Consider the following 19,464-nt stretch of genomic DNA (forward strand, 5'->3'; position numbering starts at 1 on the left):
GAAGGGTGTGGAAGAGGACAGTTTTAAACTTCTAGGGACCTGCACCAAAGGATGTGTTTTGGAGAACAGAAAAGGCAGGACACTTATCTGACACTTGTATACTGAGACTGCACTCTACTTGCCCAAATGAGGGGAAACTGAGCTTTTTATTTTCATTTTATTTTTATGGGTAGTTGTTTGATGGCTCTACTGTCCTTTCTTCATTTTTTAAATATATATTTTTATTAATTTCAGAGAGAAAGGGAGAGGGAGGGATTGGCTGCCTCCTGCTCGCCCCCTATTGGGGATCGAGCCCACAACCCAGCATGTGCCCTTGATGGAACCTTTCAGTTCACAGGCCGATGCTCTATCCATTGAGCCAAACCAGCTAGGGCAGAAACTGAGCTTTAAGATATGGGGACAGGAGGTATCTTTGCATTGGGAACAAAATGAGAAAAATTACTTTTTAGGAAAGTTGCTTACAGAAGTGATGAATGTATCTGTCCAGAAAAAGGAAGGAAGGAAGGAAGAAGGAAGGAAGGAAGGAAGGAAGGAAGGAAGGAAGGAAGGAAGGAAGGGGAAGGAATCCCTCTGACCAGGATACAGACATTCTGCAAAGACACCTAAGAGAAGCAGAGGCCTGGTAAGAAACGGCTAGGATCTCCTATGCTGTGCGGTGGTAGGTGGTACCAATGATGATGGAGAAGTGACTCCAGTCACAGCTGCGGATGCACGTCTGTGCCCAGGGCACTAGGTGGCACTGTACAGCTGACATGGCACAGCTCTCAAGCCTGGGCAGAGCACAGAACACAGCCTTCTCTTTCAGAAGTGTAAAGGAGGAGGTCCATGGATACTAAGAAATAGCAGGAAATATGGATCCTATGAGCCCTTTTAATTATTTGACTACTATGGTGTCCTCATCCCGAAACAGACACTGAAATCCAGGAGGGCTGGGGTCACAGGACCAAGAGGAAGGCCTCAGCTCTGGAATAGTCTCATAACTTTTCTGGTCCTTTCCTTTGGTGGGGAAGGGAAAGAATCAGTGAGAAAACACAATATGCCCCCACCCCCATGCCCGCTCTACCACTCGAGCCTCCGAGTCCTTCATGCAAACCCTAGCAGGTCTTGATGATCTCCTCACTCCCACCTCTCCCATGCTACTTCAACACACACACACAACAAAAAGAGTATGGGTTGGATGGAAAGTTTTGGAAGGGAGAAAGGGTACCTGCCAGGCCTGGGTATTTGGCTGGCCCCATTCTGCTGAGCTCATTCTCCCCCGCTCCCCACAAAGATAAACATTCCAAGGAGGTCTGGATCAAAAATAAACCCTTATCAGATGAAACTAGTTTTTCCTGGGCTCTGAGATATTTCAGCAGAGACCTCCTTTCCCACTCCTTCATCCCTTTGGGCAGATCATGGCATTGATTCCTTCACTTGCCACCATAGACCTGCTTCTCCCTCCCCTGCCTTAGTCTCTCTAACCTAAGGTGTTTGGGGTCACCTATTAGCCTTCATTAATAGTCTCTCCTTTCACCCCATCTCCCACATTTGCAACCAACAAGGCCATCTCTGGCTCTCTCCCCACCCTTCATGGTAGACTCTACCTCTGCTCCGTCAGGATGTCCAGAACACTTTCTGCCAACCAGATATTTTTTGACGTAATGTCCCCACCTAATCAAAGGGGAAGAAAAGAAAATCAGAATGATTCTAATTAGCTACTCAGATACACAATACATTTTGTCACCCATCCCACTGGTCCATCCTAACTGTTATCCATCACTGATGTTCTGAGTTTTGGGAAACTGCCTTTTGTTCTGTCAGGCTTTAGTTTCCCCCTTTGCCTCCAGAGAGAAGGGAAGGGAAGGTTCTGGATTTTTCCAGAAACTAGAGCTGCAACTTTTCCAAAGAGTAGAGTTTGGAGTGGGAATACTTTGCCCTTGAAAAGGAATGTCTGGGAAGGAGACCATGGTTGGAAAGAAAGGAAGACATCTCAGAGACGGCCTGAGAGGTGCCAGAGCCTGGGAACAGTAGCAATCCAGAATGTGTACATCCCAAATCCTGTGTCGGGCTCATGACAGGCCCAGGGTTTCTTGTTTCCAGGTATCAGTCCACAGGGCTTGCTAAGGAACTTTTTGGGGCAGAATTAATATGCAGCAGCACCAGATCAAAGTCTAAGGATGAGAAGTGAGGACTGAGAGTGGCTAACAGGGAAGAAGTGCCAGGAGCGTGGATAAAAATACCCCGCACAACGCTGTCTTGCCCCAGGTCCCAATTTAAAAATTCAATGTTCACATAGTCACACATCACATAAATTAAGGTTTACAGACATCAAAACAGGAGCATCCGTGTTACATAAAATCCTAAAGAAAGAAACAAGAATCAGCGGGCAATGGTGAAGGAGAGGCAGGCTCACTTTTAAACAAACACATGCGATCTTGCAGAAGGGGTAGGAAGTAGCACAGGCAGGCCTTTTGGACAGTCAGTGGCTTAGACAGATGTCACCAATGCCAAGAAGATAATAAAACCTAAATGTCAGGGTCTGTTCTATGACATGATTTGTCCCTCAAACTGGCCCTAATCAGATGTTGTGATTGTTAGGGAGCAAGTACACAGAACGTGGGGGTGGAGCCAAGAAAGATGTCTGTTTCTGAAAGCATAATGTGATGGGAACAAATTATTGGCCCTTACTTCTCTCCCAATTCCTTCTAGATCTTTCCAGGTACAATACACCATAAACCCCAGGATACATTTCACTGATTATTGATGAGACTGAGCACCTTCTCATGTCTATTGACTATTGACTTGAGTGGCTAAAATAAAATAGGTCAACTATTCTATGTCAGGCCTGAGTTTGGCAGGAAGAAATATGAGGCAAGACTTATTGATTCAAAAGGTGCCCCCTGATTTTTCAATTCCTTCTTCAACATATGTGGCCAGAAGACGCCTTCTTCAGAAGGAGAGTCTAAATGGCCAGAAATGGAGTCCCTTAGGCACACAATCATTCTCCATGGCCTGGTGTAGTCTCTGGGCTCCTCTCCTTTCTTCTTTATGCTCTTGCCATCAAACTCACCAGCAATCTGCTTCATGAATGTCATGCATACACCATCAGCTCCCAGAACCCCACTCTTCACTAGTTCCCGTACCAACCACACCAACTAAAGGAGAAAGGAAAAAACAGATGAAGAGAAGGGCCTATGAATTTGAGAAACGGGCTAATCCAATAACATTACAACTCAGGTGTACAAAGACGGGGGTATGTTACCCCCGATTCCTCCTCTGTTCAGTCTTCGAGCTGGAGCTCTTTTCTTTCTGGCCTTACCTGAGTTCGGCAGGTGTCCTGCAACTTCAAGTACTTCTCCATAAGGATCTGGTTGATTTTATTCAAGACAATATTCATGCCGTCGCGAGACACCAGAGCCAAGTCCCGGTAACACTGAGAAGAGAGTTTTGTAAGCAGCCAGCAAGCTGAGGATCCACTCTTGACCCCACCCACCAGGGGACCCCTGGTCTGTTCAACTTGACGCCAATATGAGTAGCAATGAAGGACTTGCCACTCTGGATGCTAACCTACCCCTTGCTCCATCACATGGAGTGGAGTGGGGAGTGGGGTAGACTGAGCTATTCTCTAATAAGGCAGAAAAGCCTGCTAAGAAAGGCTCCCTGTCCCCCCACTTCCCTTCTTAGGAAATGTCACACTGTTTGATGCCACAAGCTGAGCAAAGCCAGGTGGAGGCCATCTGCTTTTCATCTGCCAGGAAAAGGTCACCACAGAATGGGTTTGGTTGAACAGGCCAGGAAGGATCACAGAGAAGTTTTTAAACCTGTACTGACCCAGCCTGAAGAAGCAAAGGGTTAGGAATATTAAAGGAAGAGGATCCAGGGACCTGGGCCCCAGAAAGAAAGGACAAAACAAACTGAATTTCCTTAATTCTGGTGTCTTTCTTTTCTCTGGGCTGCCCTTTGCTTCTGCCAAGAATTGAAAAAGGAGGGGTCCTTATGCAAACCCACCCCTGGGGGAGCTGAGGGAGCATTCCAATTTCCTCTGACAGCTCTTGCTTCCCTTTCCCCTAGAGCTTTTCTCACCCGGTCTCTCTGGAGACCAGACTCCTGGAGGAATACCTTAGGGGATCTCATTAGCGACCTTCTTAGCCTGCTGAGTTCTCTGCTGCCAGGGTCTGAGCACAAAGGGTAAAATTAGGTAGGCAGCATTCCATGACCTTGGAAGGCAGGCATCAGCCATAATAACAATTAGAACAGCAATATAATGCATTGGCATGGTGTGCCACGTTTGTATCATATATATAATATATAATATATCTATATATATCTATATATATATCTATATATATCTATATATATCTATATATATATATATATATATATATATAGATAGATAGATAGATAGATATAGATATATATATCACATTTGAATTACATTAACAACCCTTTGAAATAGTACTGTTTATTATCTCTGTGTTTACAGATGAGGAAACAGGCATAGAGAGGTTAAAATAATTTGACCCATGTAACGTAAGAGATAAGAGGAAGAACAAGGATTCAAGTCTGGACAGTCCAACTGTAGAATCCATGCTCTTGACCACCCCCATACCGCCGATAGAAATCACTAAAAGAAGAGGCTGCTGGGATGGAACAAGAATTTACAGTGGTTCTAAGACAGCTAGATTTTTTAAAAATATATTTTTATTGATTTATTATAGAGAGGAAGGGAGAGGCTAGAGAGCTAGAAACATCAATGAGAGAGAAACACCAATCAGCCGCCTCCCGCACACACACACACACACACACACACACACACACACACACACACACACTGGGGATTCACCCGCAACCAAGGCACATACCCCTGACCAGAATTGAACCTGGGACTCCCCAGTCCGCAGGCTGACGCTCTATCCACTGAGCCAAACGGGTTTCGGCAAGACTGCTAGATTTTTAAACTCTTTCATCCTAAGTAGTCAAAAGAGGAGTACTCAGGACCAGCTGCTCCCTGGCCTTGGAGTGACTGGGAACTCCTAAGAGATTAGCTACTGCCGCTTCCTCTTGTCTCTAGTGTCCTGAAGTCAAACTAATTAATATAATGAAAATAACAGCATTTAGGGAATCCCACCATGTGCCACAAACGTTTCATACCCAAAGGAAAACGTGATTATTCTCTGACTCCATCTGAGGTGAAGGCAAGAAGACCAAAAGTATAAGCAAGGGAACAAGGAAGAGGTAAACCACTGCCAAAGGAAAACGTGATTATTCTCTGACTCCATCTGAGGTGAAGGCAGGGAGACCAAAAGTACAATATAAGCAAGGGAACAAGGAAGAGGTAAACCACTGCCAACGTGAGGTCAGTAAATGCTGGTAGTGTAGCCTGGAGCCTCCCCCAGACAGGGGTGCCACAGAATGCAGAGAGGATGAGGAAGGCAGAGAAAAACCTATGTCAGACCAAAGATAAGAGTCAACTAACCAGAGAAGAGCCCTCCTGTCTATTCAAAAGAAAGCAGAAATGTAGAACAGACCCAGAGCAGGGAAGGAAGGGTCTCTGAGGAGACGCTGGGTCAAATGAAGGAAGCAGACACCGTCTGCCTAATTTCATGCTCCCGCTGGGACCTTATCAACCACAACTGCTAGTCGCACGTGGCAGCCAGGTACCAGGAGTATCGTATTTCTGATGCTGCCAGTTTTCTCACCAACCTCTGTATCAGTTTGCTGAATGGCGTGGAAAACAAATAGAGGAGAAAGAGGGAGGACTCAGTAGGGAACAGAGAAGAGGAGTCTCAAAAGAAAGGAAAGGTGACAGGATGGTGCTATGGGAGCATATCTTCTTGGCTCTGTTGAGGTAGATATTCCATCCAGCCTCGACCCTTACAGCCCCCAACTTCCGGGAGCTGCCTGCTTAGAGAACTGTATCTAGACCAAGATCGGCCAGGGCCAGAGTCCTTGAGCCCTTGATGAAGAGAGATCTTGGCATTGATGTTAGACCCTTCTTTTTATCTACTGACTACCAGCGCCTACAGGGAAGATAAGACCCCCCGTTTGGCCTCTCTCCTCACCAGAGTCCTTCAGCCAGGCCTGCTCCCAGCTAGTCAGTTCAGACATCAAATAGGAAATAAATAAAGTCAAAGAATATAAACATTCCTAAGAGTTGCCAAGAGAGCAGATGTAAATCAAGAAGGTACAACTGACTGAACTGGTTTGGCTCAGTGGATAGAGCCTCAGCCTGCGACTGAAAGGTCTCAGGTTCGATTCTGGTCAAGGGCATATAGCTTGGTTGTGGGCACATCCCCAGTAGGGGGTGTGCAGGAGGCAGCTGATCAATGTTTCTCCCTCATTGATGTTTCTAACTCTCTCTCTCTCCCTTCCTCTCTGTAAAAAATCAATTAAAAAAAAAAAGTACAACAGGAACAAAATCCACCCCATGCATATTCCACTCTCCACCAAAACCTGATCTGTTTTCTCTTTAACTGAGTTCCCTGATTCAATCCACCCACTTAGAAGTCTTAGAGAGCTAGTCTTAACTCTTTGAACCTGCCTGCCAGCCACACAGGCTCCTCCCCTCACGTTCCCTGAGCAAATTCTCAGGTATTCAAGACTTAGTTTCTACTAACCGTGCTTCCCCGAAAATAAGACATCCTCCGAAAATAAGACAGCGCATGGAAAAATAAGACATCTCCTGAAAATAAGATCTAGCGCATCTTTGGGAGCAAAAATTAATATAAGACACTGTCTTATTTTCGGGGAAACGGTACCACCCTCTCCATTATCCCCTGTGAAGATGCTGAGGATAATGGAGAAGGTGGTAGTAAAAATTACCACCTGGAATCCCCAATCCATCCTTATGGTTTCTGTTGCAGAGAAAAAATTAACCCGAATAAACCCTTAGAAAACACTCCCCTTGTTTTAAGCTAAAGCCTGAAACAATGCCTTAGGATCAGCCCTCATCAGTAACTCCCACCTAAAACTTCTGCAGGACAGAAGGATTTCACAACATAATCGCCCTTTTAGGGAGAAGGATCAAAGCACAATGGGGGATACGTCACTAACTCTTCCACCATAATCTGACCTGGCTCAAGGACTCTGAATGAGTCACTGATGGTTCTCCACTTGCCTAAAACTGTATCCTTCTATTTCTCCATCTTTACCCCCTTGGTCTGAAGAGGCCTGACCTGGGGGTCTGTCCGCCTAGGAAGCTCCCAGGTAAAGGATTTATGTAGAAACCTTTAGCATGTGAACATAATCCTGATGTAGCTGGCCACCAGCAGTGAGACCCAAGGCGAGGGCCTGGGCCACCCCCAGAGAGCTATGGTAGGGCACAAAGAAGACAAGGTACCCTAATCCCTTGCTGTGTCTGGATGACCAAATTCACAACATAATAAGCATTCATAATGCAGAGTCCTGGGGCCTCTCACGGCAGGTCAGGCAAAGAACTAGAAATACTCCATCCTGTTCCCTTGACCAGGGTTTACTAATTAATATACCCTCACCGATTCAGATTCCATCTGAAACAAATAAAAAAAACAGCAGGCCCAGCTGGAGTGGCTCACTGGTTGAGCGTCGACCTATGAACTAGAAGGTCATGGTTCAATTTCTGGTCAAGGCACAAGTTTGGATTTCAGGCTTGATCCCCAGGGTGGGAGGCAGCCAATCAATGTTCTCTGTCATTATTGATGTTTCTATCTCTCTCTCCCTTCCACTCTGAAATCAAAACAAACAACAACAAAAACAGTGGGCAAAATAACTTTACATTAAGATGATTAAATGAAGGGGGGGCAATGATAAAATATGTACACAGATAATAATTTAATAAAAAATAAAAATAAAAAAACAACCAAAAAAACTAAACCTCCTCTTAACATAAAAAGATGATTAAATGAGATTTTAACTGTATTTATGAAACCCACACAAGAACACCCAACTTTGCCAATAATTTCTTTAAAATAGAAGGGCTGCCTGGCCGGGCTGTTCAGCTGGTTTGAGCGTCATCACTATATGCCAAGGTTGTGGGTTCAGTCCCCGGTAAGAACACACACAATAAACAACCAATGAATGCATAAGTAAGTAAAACATCAAATCAATGTTTCTCTCTGTGTTTGTTACTCTCCCTTCCTCTCTCTCTCTCTAGTATTAATCAATCAGTACATAATAAAATAAAATAGAGGGGCTAGACTCGATCATATCCCTGTTTAACACCACCAACTTGGCAACATTCATTTGTTTTCAAGGATCTTAATGACGAATTCAGTATGAAAATGAAATGCCAATTTCACTCAACAAGGTCCCAGCCCAGAAATGGCCTGTGAACCAAGGACTTGTGAGTACTTGCTGCCCCACCCTCCCAACAAGCATACCAGACCCTCTTCCAGCTGGCACCAGCAGAGTACAAATATACCTGGTTGCCATGCCCATAAACCCTTCTTCTGAGGTTAATTCAAGCAGCTATGCCAGGGGACCTGGGCATCCTGTCTTTGTTCCTAGGAATGATTTTTCTTTGGTTCTCCTTGAACAAACAACAATGTCTTTGATATCCAGTTAACTGATAGATAAACTGGGAGAAGTTTAGGGAGAAGGGACAAAGCCACCAACCTCATATGGCTTTTTGGAAGGATTAAATGAGAACCTGTCTGCATACAGCTTAACACAACTGGGCACAGGGCGCTGTTTGCCTTTTTCCACACTCCCCTTGCTCATGGGAGGGCCGGTGAGAATATTAAATTCTCCCACTCAAAGTTCTTCTCTGTTAGTGACTTACAGTTAACGCCAGATATCAGACATACACTTTTAAACCAACAGGCCAAGACACAAAGGACACAGACCTGCTGGAAAGGGGAAATGTGAAGAGGCGAAAGACAGAATTTTGCTTCTTTATTATAGAAAGAACAGAATCCAAAGAGATCATCCTATCCAGCCCCTCACCTCAAGGAAGGACCCCCTTAAACCATTCCACATAAAGAAAGCTCTGTGAAAACCCCAGCCTAGTTTTCATGTAGTATTCCTCAGGAAGTCTAATTCTAGTTAGTCCATTACATTATTACTGTAGCAATCATCTAACATTAAGCTGTCTAATTTAAATCCTACCTGCTGCAACCTTAAGCCGGCTTTCTATTCACCTGCCAGTGACAGAACCTGAAAACTACAGGTTATGCACTCTGGGTAAGAACTCTCCTGGTTACAGTTGTCCTGTTCTCTAGATTACACATCACACCCCAAGTCCTTTAGCCTTGACTAGTAAAGCTAAAATTTGAAGCCTTTTATATGCTTCTCACTCTCACAATTGCCTTTTAACTTCAGAATCTAGAGACAGAGAAGGGACTTTAGTCAGAGAATGACAGATTCATGGAGCGTAAAAAACTGCATTTAGAGACCAAGGTGGCCCAGCTCTGCTCAGAGTGTCTGGCACTGTTCCATGAAGCCACATCCATGTTCCACCGTATTCCCAGATCGTATCTGGTCTGTGGATCCAGAGCAGGGTATCTTACCTTCTGGGCTTGAGCAGGTTCAGTGAGGACAAGAGTAAAGAGACCCAGGCAGATCTCCTCATGTTGGGGGGGGCCTTTGCACACCTGGGATCAGAGGAAGAAAAAAGAATTATTTTTCTCCTAAGCAACCCACAAAGGAGCATCATCAACTCTTAAATCTGAGGATTCCTTCTCCAGAAAGTGATAGGGCATCTGTTCTAGGGGAGAGGTGGAGGGAAAGGATACACCTTTATTGCTTTTCTCCAAGGCTTGATGCAGGCCAGGAGCAAAAAATTAAGTGTTTAAAATGGAAAAAAACAAACCCTCCTCCACATCCTCCTCCAGACCTTAACAGCCTTCAGCAGAGCAGGAGCTGTAAACAGTCATGGAGTAATAAGCACAACTACAGGGGAGGGTGGGAGAAAGGGGGAAGAGATAAATCAAAGGACTTGTATGCATGCATATAAGCCTAACCAGGGGTCACGAACAACAGGGGGGTAGGGGCATATGTGGGAAGGGATTTGGAGTGGTAATGGGGGGATGAGGACAATTATGTGATACCATAATCAATAAAAAAAAAAAGTAAAAAAAAAAAAAAAAAAAAAAGCACAACTACCAAGCCAAGTCCTTGGGAAAATCAAGCATTGAACCTCTGACATTTGTAAGGTGAAGACATAATGACACTTAAAAAAATAATAATAACAAAATAATAAGTGGATAATACTTATAGGGCATTCACTATCTGCCATTTTTCTAAGTCCTTCATATGTGCTATTTACAATATTTTTTTAAAATATATTTTTATTGATTTTTAAAAATATATATATTTTATTGATTTTTTTAGATTGGAAGGGAGAAGGATAGAGTCAGAAACATCGATGAGAGAGAAACATCGATCAGCTGCCTCCTTGCACATCTCCCACTGGGGATGTGCCTGAAATCAAGGTACATGCCCTTGACCAGAATCGAACCTGGACCTTTCAGTCTGCAGGCTGACGCTCTATCCACTGAGCCAAACCAGTCAGGGCTACAATATTTTTAACACCACAGATTAGAACATGTGAAAGATCACATGGGTAAGAATGGTTTACAAAGAAAAAAGTCACTATGGAAATTTATTATTTAAAGATGCCTAAGGGTCCAGTGTGGCACAGTGGTTGGGCATCGACCTATGAACCAGGAGGTCATGGTTCATTCCAAGCCAGGGCACAGAACTGGGTTGCTGGCTTGGTCCCCAGTAGGGGATGTGCAGGAGGCAGCCAATCAATCATGCTCTGTCATAATTGATGTTTCTTTCTCTCTCCCTCTCCCTTCCTCTCTGAAATCAATATATATATATATATATATATATATATATATATATATATATATATATAATATATATAATTTTTTCTTTTAAAGATGCCTAAGGCTCCAAGGCATTAACTTCAGTTCCCTAATTTCTAGCCATTTAAGCCTTTCCATCTTTCTGATCATGTCTTAGAACTTCCAAATAAGCAGAAACGGATAAGGGGAGAGAGCATTATACTCACGTAGGCATTAAGGGCATCATTGGCCTCTCGCTCTGAGACACCAGTAGTCATCGATGTCACAATGCTCATACACCTTTCCAATCTCTGTGAACAAGTGAGAAAAAGTTAACAGTGAAACACTTCTGGCCCAAAAACGTTTTAGAAATTCCAACATCATTATGTCTCTAGAGCTAACTACCATCACTATAGGTATAATCAGCAAAATCCAGAATGTGGGAAAATTGACACGTGACCTGATTCCTTTAACACGTAAACTGCAAGAAAAAAGTCCTGGCTGGGTAACTCAGTAGGCTGGAGCAAAAAAAAAACGTTATAGGTTTGATTCCTAGTCAGAGTGCACATACTTAGGTTGCAGGTTTGATCCCTTTGGGGCTCATTCAGGAGGCAACTGATCAATGTTTCTCTCTCTCTGAAAATCATTAAAAACAGGCCTACCCAGTTTTGCTCAGTGGATAGAGCATAGGCTTATAGGCTGAGAGATTCCAGGTTTGATTCCAGTCACCAGGTTGTGGGCTCAATCCCCAGTAGAGGGTGTGCCGGAGGCAACAGATCAATGGTTCTCATCATTGATGTTTCTATCTCTTTCTCCCACTCCCTTTCTCTCTGAAATTATATTTTTTTTTAAATTTTAAAAAATAAATATCATTAAAAACAAATCCTTGGGTGAGGATTAAAAATAGAACACTTTTTAAAAATGCAAGGAAAGCCGGGACTGGTTTGGCTCAGTGGATAGAGTGTCGGCCTGTGGACTGAAAAGTCCCGGGTTCGATTCCGGTCAAGGGCATGTACCTTGGTTGCGGGCGCATCCCCAGTAGGGGGTGTGCAAGAGGCAGCTGATCAATGATTCTCTCTCATTGATGTTTCTAATTCTCTATCCCTCTCTCTTCCTCTCTGTAAAAAATCAATAAAATATATTTTTAAAAATGCAAGGAAAAAAAGCAAGAAGAGGGATACCTATACATTAAAGGAGACTTAAAATTATAACCCATGGCCCTGGCTGCTTTGGCTCAGTGGTCAGAATATCAGCCCACAGACTGAAGGGTCTCGGGTTCAATTCCAGTTCTACGGCATGTACTTCGGTACTTTGGATTTGGTCCACGGAATGAGTGTAGAAGGCAACCAATCAATGTGTCTCTCTCACATAGATGTCTTTCTCCTCTCTGTGAGGAAAAGAAAAAAACTAATGGAGAACAAAAGGCCAACCTAAAACCTGCTGGGCTCTAGTCAAAGGTGGGGATGGCTGCATTGAAACCCACTCAGGAGCCACTCCGGTTTCAAAGGGCGGCTCTCTTACATGCCATGTGCTCAGCATCCTAAGGAGAGCTTAGCCACTGTCCCTGTTCCAAAGAAGCATCTACTACTAAATATTGAGAAAATATATCCATGTTAAGTCAATGGGTCTCTTCATCACCACCTAAACTACTTCCTGAGTCTTTTTATCTTGATTAACCCCAAAACTTTTTTCCTTTAAATATATATTTGATTAATTTTTACAAAGAGAAAGGGAGAGGGATAGAGAGCTAGAAACATCGATGATGAGAGAGAAACATTCATCAGCTTCCTCCTGCACATCCCCCATCGGGGATGTGCCCGCAACCAAGGTACATGCCCTTGACTGGGAATCGAACCCGGGACCCTTCAGTCCGCAGTCTGACACTCTATCCACTGAGCAACACCGGTCAGGGCAACACAAAAACTTTTTAAGGAAAATCAGTTTCCAATCCCCAGTGATAATGATGCTGGGAAAAAAGGGACAAAGGCTGGCAATTTACTTCCCTGATCCTAGAGGTCATCACAAAACATCTTGATGAGAACTGGTTGTACTGCCGCATTGTGAGGAACCAGCAAATAAGGACAATGGGAGAGAGGCATGAAGGCAATCATGTCTCTCCTTTGACAGTCCACCCTAAGAGTGTCAGGTGGCACAGGGAACAACTGAGTGTCAAGGCAAGGAGCTCCCACAGCCACAAAACTTTGATCTAAAATAGGCCCAAAGCCACTTGGGTTTGAAGGTGTAATAACGTCACTATCCACACCAGGCCTATCCCTCAAATTAGGTCAGATCACTGTGTCCAGCCTTAATCAACAGCACCTGTGTACTTGTGAAAAGGAGCTGTGAGATCACATGAAAGCTGAACCGTGACTCTCTCAACCCACCTCACCCACAAGCTCTGAGATTCATCATTACCGAGTCGAGCTCCTGTGTAAGGGGAGGGAAGGAAAAACTTCAGGTTGGATTTCTCTTCTTAAACCTTATCCCTCTCCACCCGAGGTAGTTATCAATGACCGCAGCTTCAGTGCGTCCAGTGGCTAGGCCCAAACTATTTTTGCTGACAGCTCTGCGGGGACCTGTTCACCCAGCCTAGGTTAACAAGCAGAATCAAAGTGGAGGAAGATGAGACGCAAGCAGCAGCACAGCATCCTAGAATCCTACATATTGCTTCCTCCTCAAAGGAAAAATCTGTTGAATCAACAGAGATGCAAGTCAAATAGCAGCAGCAAGCTAATAAGCAAACTGGCCAGCAGGACCCAACCACCACTTGCTGGCCTTGGACTAATCTGGGGTGAATTGCTTATCCTCTCTCAACACTGGTTTGCTCATCTGAAAATAGAAACAAAGCCTATATTGCGACGATACTCTAGAGCAGTGTTTCCCAAACTTTTGACATATGTGTACCCCTTCTATAGTTTTTGTAACGCTGAGTACCCCTCGTACTCATGAGAACGTAGAATTAGGGAAACACTGCTCTAGAGGATTAAATGAGATAATGCACATAACGTGAAAGCACCTAGCATGCAGCCTCAGTTGAATTAGAATCTATTCCCTTTGGGAGGAAGCTCAGCAACTGCACAACTAAATCTCCGAGGACCAGACTGATCCCCGCCACTATGGCTAATGGCTCACCCTTAGAGATGCCTGAAGACAGAAGCCTGCTGCTACAGAACACGGGTTACGTCCCTAGCCAGTCTGCAAGCTTCCTCTCCTACTTACCTTCTGTAAACGTTTGCCCTCTAGGAGAGAAGAAGAAAGAAGCTCAGGGGCGAGGGGAGGAAGCCTGCCTGATGGACCTTGCACCAAGATCCTACCACAAAGACAGATACGCAGCCCTGCAGCCGTGATGGAGCAGAGATCTTGGGCTGAACCAGGTTTCTCCAGGCCCCTTCTCAACCTTCCAAACTCCACTCCGAGGCCTGAGGCGATTCTGTGAGTCACTGCCCAGTTGAGAAGAAAAGTGGCCCCTGGGGAAGTCAGGATGTAGAAGAGGGAGAGTCCAGAATGTGATGTGTAGATAAAAGCAGTGAGGAAAGAAAGGTGAGGGCCAGTCCTTCCAGGCGACAGAAGTATGAAAGATGCTCCTCTTTCTGAACTACAGGAATTACTTTTCCAAACACGAATGGAGAACTAATTACAAGTCATTCAGAAGGACAGAAGGACCACACTGCCTCAAAGAGGGCGACAGGAGGCCAAATCTCTCTAACCAAGTAGCAGTACCCCTCCCCCCAGTCTCTACAGGCCCTTAGTAAAGATGGGATCTACATGCAGTTGCCAACAGCTGGCACAACGGCTCTGTTCGGAGCAAGCCCTCCACAATAGCCCCTCAGAGAGCTGAGTAATGATTTACAGTTTCTAGGAGCTTCTGAGTTAATTTTTCTAGTATTCAGAGAACCATGATAGCAGCAGTGGTGGAGCTCGGGCAGAGGGTGGGAGGTGGCCTTTCAGTTTTCCAGTCTGTACCTGGACAAAATTCTACCATCTTCAGCAAAAGAGGATCTGATCCAGCCTGCAAAATCCCAAGGACCCGCATTATTGAACAAGCTGGGTTTCAAGTATTCCACAATCAAGAGTCACGTATCTGAGAAACAAGGGTTTAAGGGGCAGTGGGGGGTGGTGGGGGCTAGGATCAGATAGAGATGGCTTAACACCCATTCCCTAGAGATTCCTCACATAGACATGAATTATTCCTTGGAGAAAACCTGGAAGGCACATACCCCTAACCAAAGGCAACTCTGACACCTGCCCATAGCTTAAGAGGAAGTTCTGAATTGTACCACAGCTCCTGCTATCAGCCTGACTTTCAAATGGACAGGGTCCTTCCCAGCAGAGACTGGAGGCAGGCGGGTGGGCGGGGGGGGGGGTGGGGGTGGGGGAGCGCAAACTGAGAAAGTTTATGAGACCAGTAGCTACGTGTTCTAAAAGCTTCCAATCTGTGGCACTATTTTTATCTCATTCCCAAAAGGGGAGAGGGATCGGCAAGAATTCCCTCTTCAAAGAGAGGAACAGAGCCAAGGAGAAGAAAGGATACAACCACCGCTCCCTTGGGTAGAAGAGTCCCAGGCCCTGCCTGGTCCGCTCCTCACCAGAGCTCCGTATTCCGACCCCTAAGGGGCCCTTCCTCATCAGGCCAGCTCTAATGACCCATCTCTTCACTACCATAACCAGTTTTGTTTTGTTTTTAATATATTTTATTGATTTTTTTTACAGAGAGGAAGGGAGAGGGAGAGAGTTAGAAACATCGATGAGAGAGGAATATCAATCAGCTGCTTCCTGCACACCTCCTACTGGGGATGTGCCTGCAACCAAGGTACATGCCCTTGACTGGAATCGAACCCGGGACCCTTGAGTCGGCAGGCCAACGCTCTATCCACTGAGCCAAACTGGTCAGGGCTACGATAATCAGTTTTGTTTTGTTTTTTGTTAACCTTCCTATGGTAAGTTAACTTAGTCTTTAGATGGTGAGTTCTGGAAAGCAGCTCTTGGGTCTCCCTCATTCTAGTTCCTATCAGACTCAGCACACAGTAAACATGTGTGGTCAGGAGGCTAACTCTGCGTCCCCAGGCAACAGGTAGGCCTGTGTTAGAAGATAACCAAACGAGAACAAGCAGAGAGATCAGTCGGTCTCCGTGAGGCTTTGGTAACTTCTGTGCAGAGATCTGTGGGGAGACCCGAAGGAAGAAGCCAGGAAAAGATGCCCGTAGAGGCACTCTGGTCTAATGGGAACCATACACATGGGGTTAATAGCAGAGCAGCAAGAAAAAAAGGGGGGAAAAAGAGCAACACGAATTGCAAAAAATAACAACAAAACAAAAACAGAGTGGCAAGGCTTGCTGGAAAGTTCAAATGCAAAGGGCAAAGGGCAAAGAAAGGGGGAGCCCAACACATGCTGGAAACATCTATACCACGAAGGATTTCCGGAAAAAAAAGAGACCCTTGCTCCCCCCTCTCCCTGGAAACAGTTAAAAGTTCACTCTCAGACAGACCGAAACAGCGAGAAAATAAATGCTTCTTCCTCTCCTTCTCCTTTGCATTCCCCTCCTGCCATCCAACTGCGTTTACTAGTCAGCACGTCGCTGCTCAGAACAGGATGCTGATTCTGTGGCACAAACTGGAGCAGAGGCAGGATGGCTCTAACCATCATGGTGGACAGTGAACAGATGTTCATCCCACTTTTGGGGACTTCTCCCCTCCCTCCAGTGCTACAGCAAAGGGCTCAATCAATACTTTGTCAATGCCAGTGGCCACTTTTCAGAAGAGTGGGCAACTCAAGCTGCCAAGCAATCCTGAAGTCATTATTTGCTTGGGAATACATGACCCTTAGGAGCACTGTGCATGTTCCTAGTTATATCTACTTTAACTGATCAAAACAACAGGAGAAATCAAACTCTGATTTTCCTAAAAGCACAAGGAATGATGGGGGAGAGGCATGACAGGAAGCCTATCTGTGAGTAGACATGTGCTGGCGGATAATCCGCACAGTTGCTATCCAGCCACCTCTTGATTCACAAAACTCCTTTCTGTACATATAACCCACCATCTGAACCTGAACCAACATGTCTTCACATCTAAATCCTGAATGCCACCTGCCTGCCTGCCCTCCCTCTGACAGTTGATGAAGGGCAGTGACAGCTACAAGCAGGGAAATGGCCAGGGAAGAGCCAGGGTCTAGCTTCCTCACCCTGTCCCTGGATAACCAAGCTGACTGCATTAGAGCCTATGGACAGTTCCACCATCATTTCCCAGTTCTGGGTCTCATATTCCTAAGTCTGTCTCTTGGCATGTGACAGTGGAAAGAGATGCATGATCCAATCTGGGGGGGGGGGGGGGGCAGGGGAAGAGGAACAAGTGGGGAGAGGGAGGAGAGGCCTACTATCCCTAATCTAAAACCCCATTACAGTCCGCTCTATCACCTCACTCCACCCACGTCCTTGGCACCTCTGTGTGCGCAGTCTGGTTCTGAAGGTGCTCCTCACCCCACTGCTGCCAGATGCAGTCTGGTTCTGAAGGTGCTCCTCACCCCACTGCTGCCAGATGCTGCTAACTAAACACTACCACGTTTCCTGAAGTTTTCACTCACTCCAAATGCCCGGCTAAGGGGGCATTTCAGATCTTGCTCCCCGTATATATCATCAATTTGGTTCAAGTGAACTGTTGCAAAAATTCATAAATAAATACATAAATAAAGACATGCCCAGTTAACATCAACTGGCAATTGTCTGTGCCTACATGAAGTCAATACTACCTAACATAAGGGTTCAAGATCTGCTAAAAGTTCCTATGGGCCCCCAGACACATTACTTCTCAACATATGACCTAAGTCTGAAACGGGGCAAATATGAATAGCTGTGGCCTGTATGTGGAAAGTTATATTTAAAAAAAAAAAAATCGGTTGGTCTGGATGCTGTATCCCTTCCTCAGCACCCCCCACCCATTTTCAAACTAGTGGCTTCTGTTGCCATGACAACCTGTCCAGGAAGTTGGCCCGCACTTCTTCCTTCAGGAACAGGAAGTGTGGAACGGTGTGTTGCCTTAGAAAAAACTTGAAGGCCTCCCCCCCCCCCTTTACCCCCACCCCATATCCGCTCCGGTATTCCCTCCTCAACCCCATTTCTTAACTCCCTTCCCCTCCCCCCACACCTACCTCCTCTAACTCATCCTTGGCATCCAAACTGGTAGAAAGTAGCAGCCTCCCCCCTCCTGGGGCTCCTGCTCCCGCTCCTCCTCCACCTCCCGCCGCTCCTGAAGCAGCAGCTGCTGCTGCCCCCTTTCCCTTCTGCAACTCCATGGCTGCAGCCCGGAGGCGGGAGGAGGCCAGGGAGTGGATGGGTGGGCAGTCCTAGGAATGAGGACCTCTGGGCTGCCAGGAACGGGGGGCAGAAGGGACTGGGAGGGGGGGAGGGAGGGGAAGGGTCCCTGTCCTCTCCACGCCTCCCTCTTCTGCGGAAGGCCGCTGTGGAGGAGGCCTGCCGTGGAGTGGCAGCGCCGAGGGGGCGCCGTTAGCTCCTAAGTCTGCTGGAGTGGGGGCGCTGCGCCCCTATGGGGAGGGGAGGAGAGGCCGCCGGCCCTGAGGGAGCGGGAGCTAAGCCCCTTCTGGCTTCTGCCCCTGACAGAAGTGGGGGAACCCCTAAGTTTCTGCCTCAGGAGGTGGTGAGAGAGGAGTCCTGCCCCAAAGCAGGGGCTGGGGAACCTTCCTGGCGGGTGCCTCAGGGGTTAGAGAGCGAGGTTCCTTTGGATCCGTTCCCTGGGGGGCGAGGGGGAGGCCATGAGCGCTACAGGAAGGCACCGAGGGCCAGCTTCTCCCTACACCACACAGAGGCGGCCATGGTGGAAGGGCGGGGGGGTGGGAAGCTGAGGGCGACAGCGGGGGAGGGGCGGGATCCGGGCGGCCCGCGCCGGAAGTGAGCAGTCGCGGTCCCCGGCCTCCGCCAATGGCGCGTTCGGCGGTGACTCAGAGTCCCGGAGCGGTAGGCGGAGGGCGGAGGCCGGCCTTCTCCCCAGCGGCCAATGACATTAAGAGGAGCTTTCGGCCTGACAGACAGCCAGAACACCCAATCGCGGTCCTCCTTCGCTCTTGGAGGGCGGGGAAGTGCAGGGCGATCAGGAAGGAGCGAGGCTGCGCTTGCGCGCACTGATGCGCACGCGCAGCGCGGCCTCAGTCCTCGACTCTCTTAACCCTCCTTTCCTATCTCTACCCGGAGCTTGGGGAGGTACAGGAATCGGGCAACTGTGGTTGGCTCTGGGAAACCCCAGTTGTAGCTACGAATTGGCAGTGGGGGAGCGGAGCTGTCACCCCAAGCAATCCCGAGTAAACGCCTTTCAGATGCCGTGGAGCCAGCTCCCCGAGCTGAGAATGCACCACACAAGCAAGTGTATGCATTCACCAAGTGCATTTAGCCAGACGTGGCCAAAAAAAAAAAAGTGCATAGAGCCACTTGTGCAAATCGCAGTCGTGCCAGCACTAGATCTCCCAAATTTTTACTAAATGACAGAACCATTTTCTTCCATTTATTTTAATCCTCACCCGAGGACATGCTTTTATTGATTTTAGAGTTAGTGGAAGGGAGAGAAACATTCATGTGAGAGTGAAACATGGATGGATTGTCTTCTGCACGCACCCCAACAGGGGTTGAACCCTCAACCCAGGCATGTGCCCCCACAGGGAACGGAACCGAGCCCGTGATCTTTCAGTTTACCAATCAACTGATTTTTT

At 46.6% G+C, this 19,464-nt stretch overlaps 1 protein-coding gene across 1 annotated transcript in view; it reads right to left on the reverse strand.

The window, feature by feature from the left end:
* INTS3 (integrator complex subunit 3) overlaps nucleotides 1–18,614 on the reverse strand; it is a 37,702-nt gene extending 19,088 nt beyond the window's left edge. The window contains exons 1-6 of the mRNA XM_036441700.2: nucleotides 17,896–18,614; nucleotides 10,979–11,062; nucleotides 9,468–9,551; nucleotides 3,302–3,415; nucleotides 3,053–3,137; nucleotides 1,587–1,653 (exon numbers count right to left, since the gene is read on the reverse strand). Of these exons, the coding sequence (XP_036297593.1) occupies nucleotides 1,587–1,653; nucleotides 3,053–3,137; nucleotides 3,302–3,415; nucleotides 9,468–9,551; nucleotides 10,979–11,062; nucleotides 17,896–18,039 (578 nt within the window). The 5' untranslated portion in view covers nucleotides 18,040–18,614. The remainder of the gene's footprint in view (nucleotides 1–1,586; nucleotides 1,654–3,052; nucleotides 3,138–3,301; nucleotides 3,416–9,467; nucleotides 9,552–10,978; nucleotides 11,063–17,895) is intronic.
* Between the last annotated feature and the right edge of the window lie 850 nt (nucleotides 18,615–19,464).

The sequence above is a fragment of the Pipistrellus kuhlii genome, unplaced genomic scaffold (assembly GCF_014108245.1).
Source record: "Pipistrellus kuhlii isolate mPipKuh1 unplaced genomic scaffold, mPipKuh1.p scaffold_m20_p_18, whole genome shotgun sequence".
Taxonomy (NCBI): Eukaryota; Metazoa; Chordata; class Mammalia; order Chiroptera; family Vespertilionidae; genus Pipistrellus; species Pipistrellus kuhlii.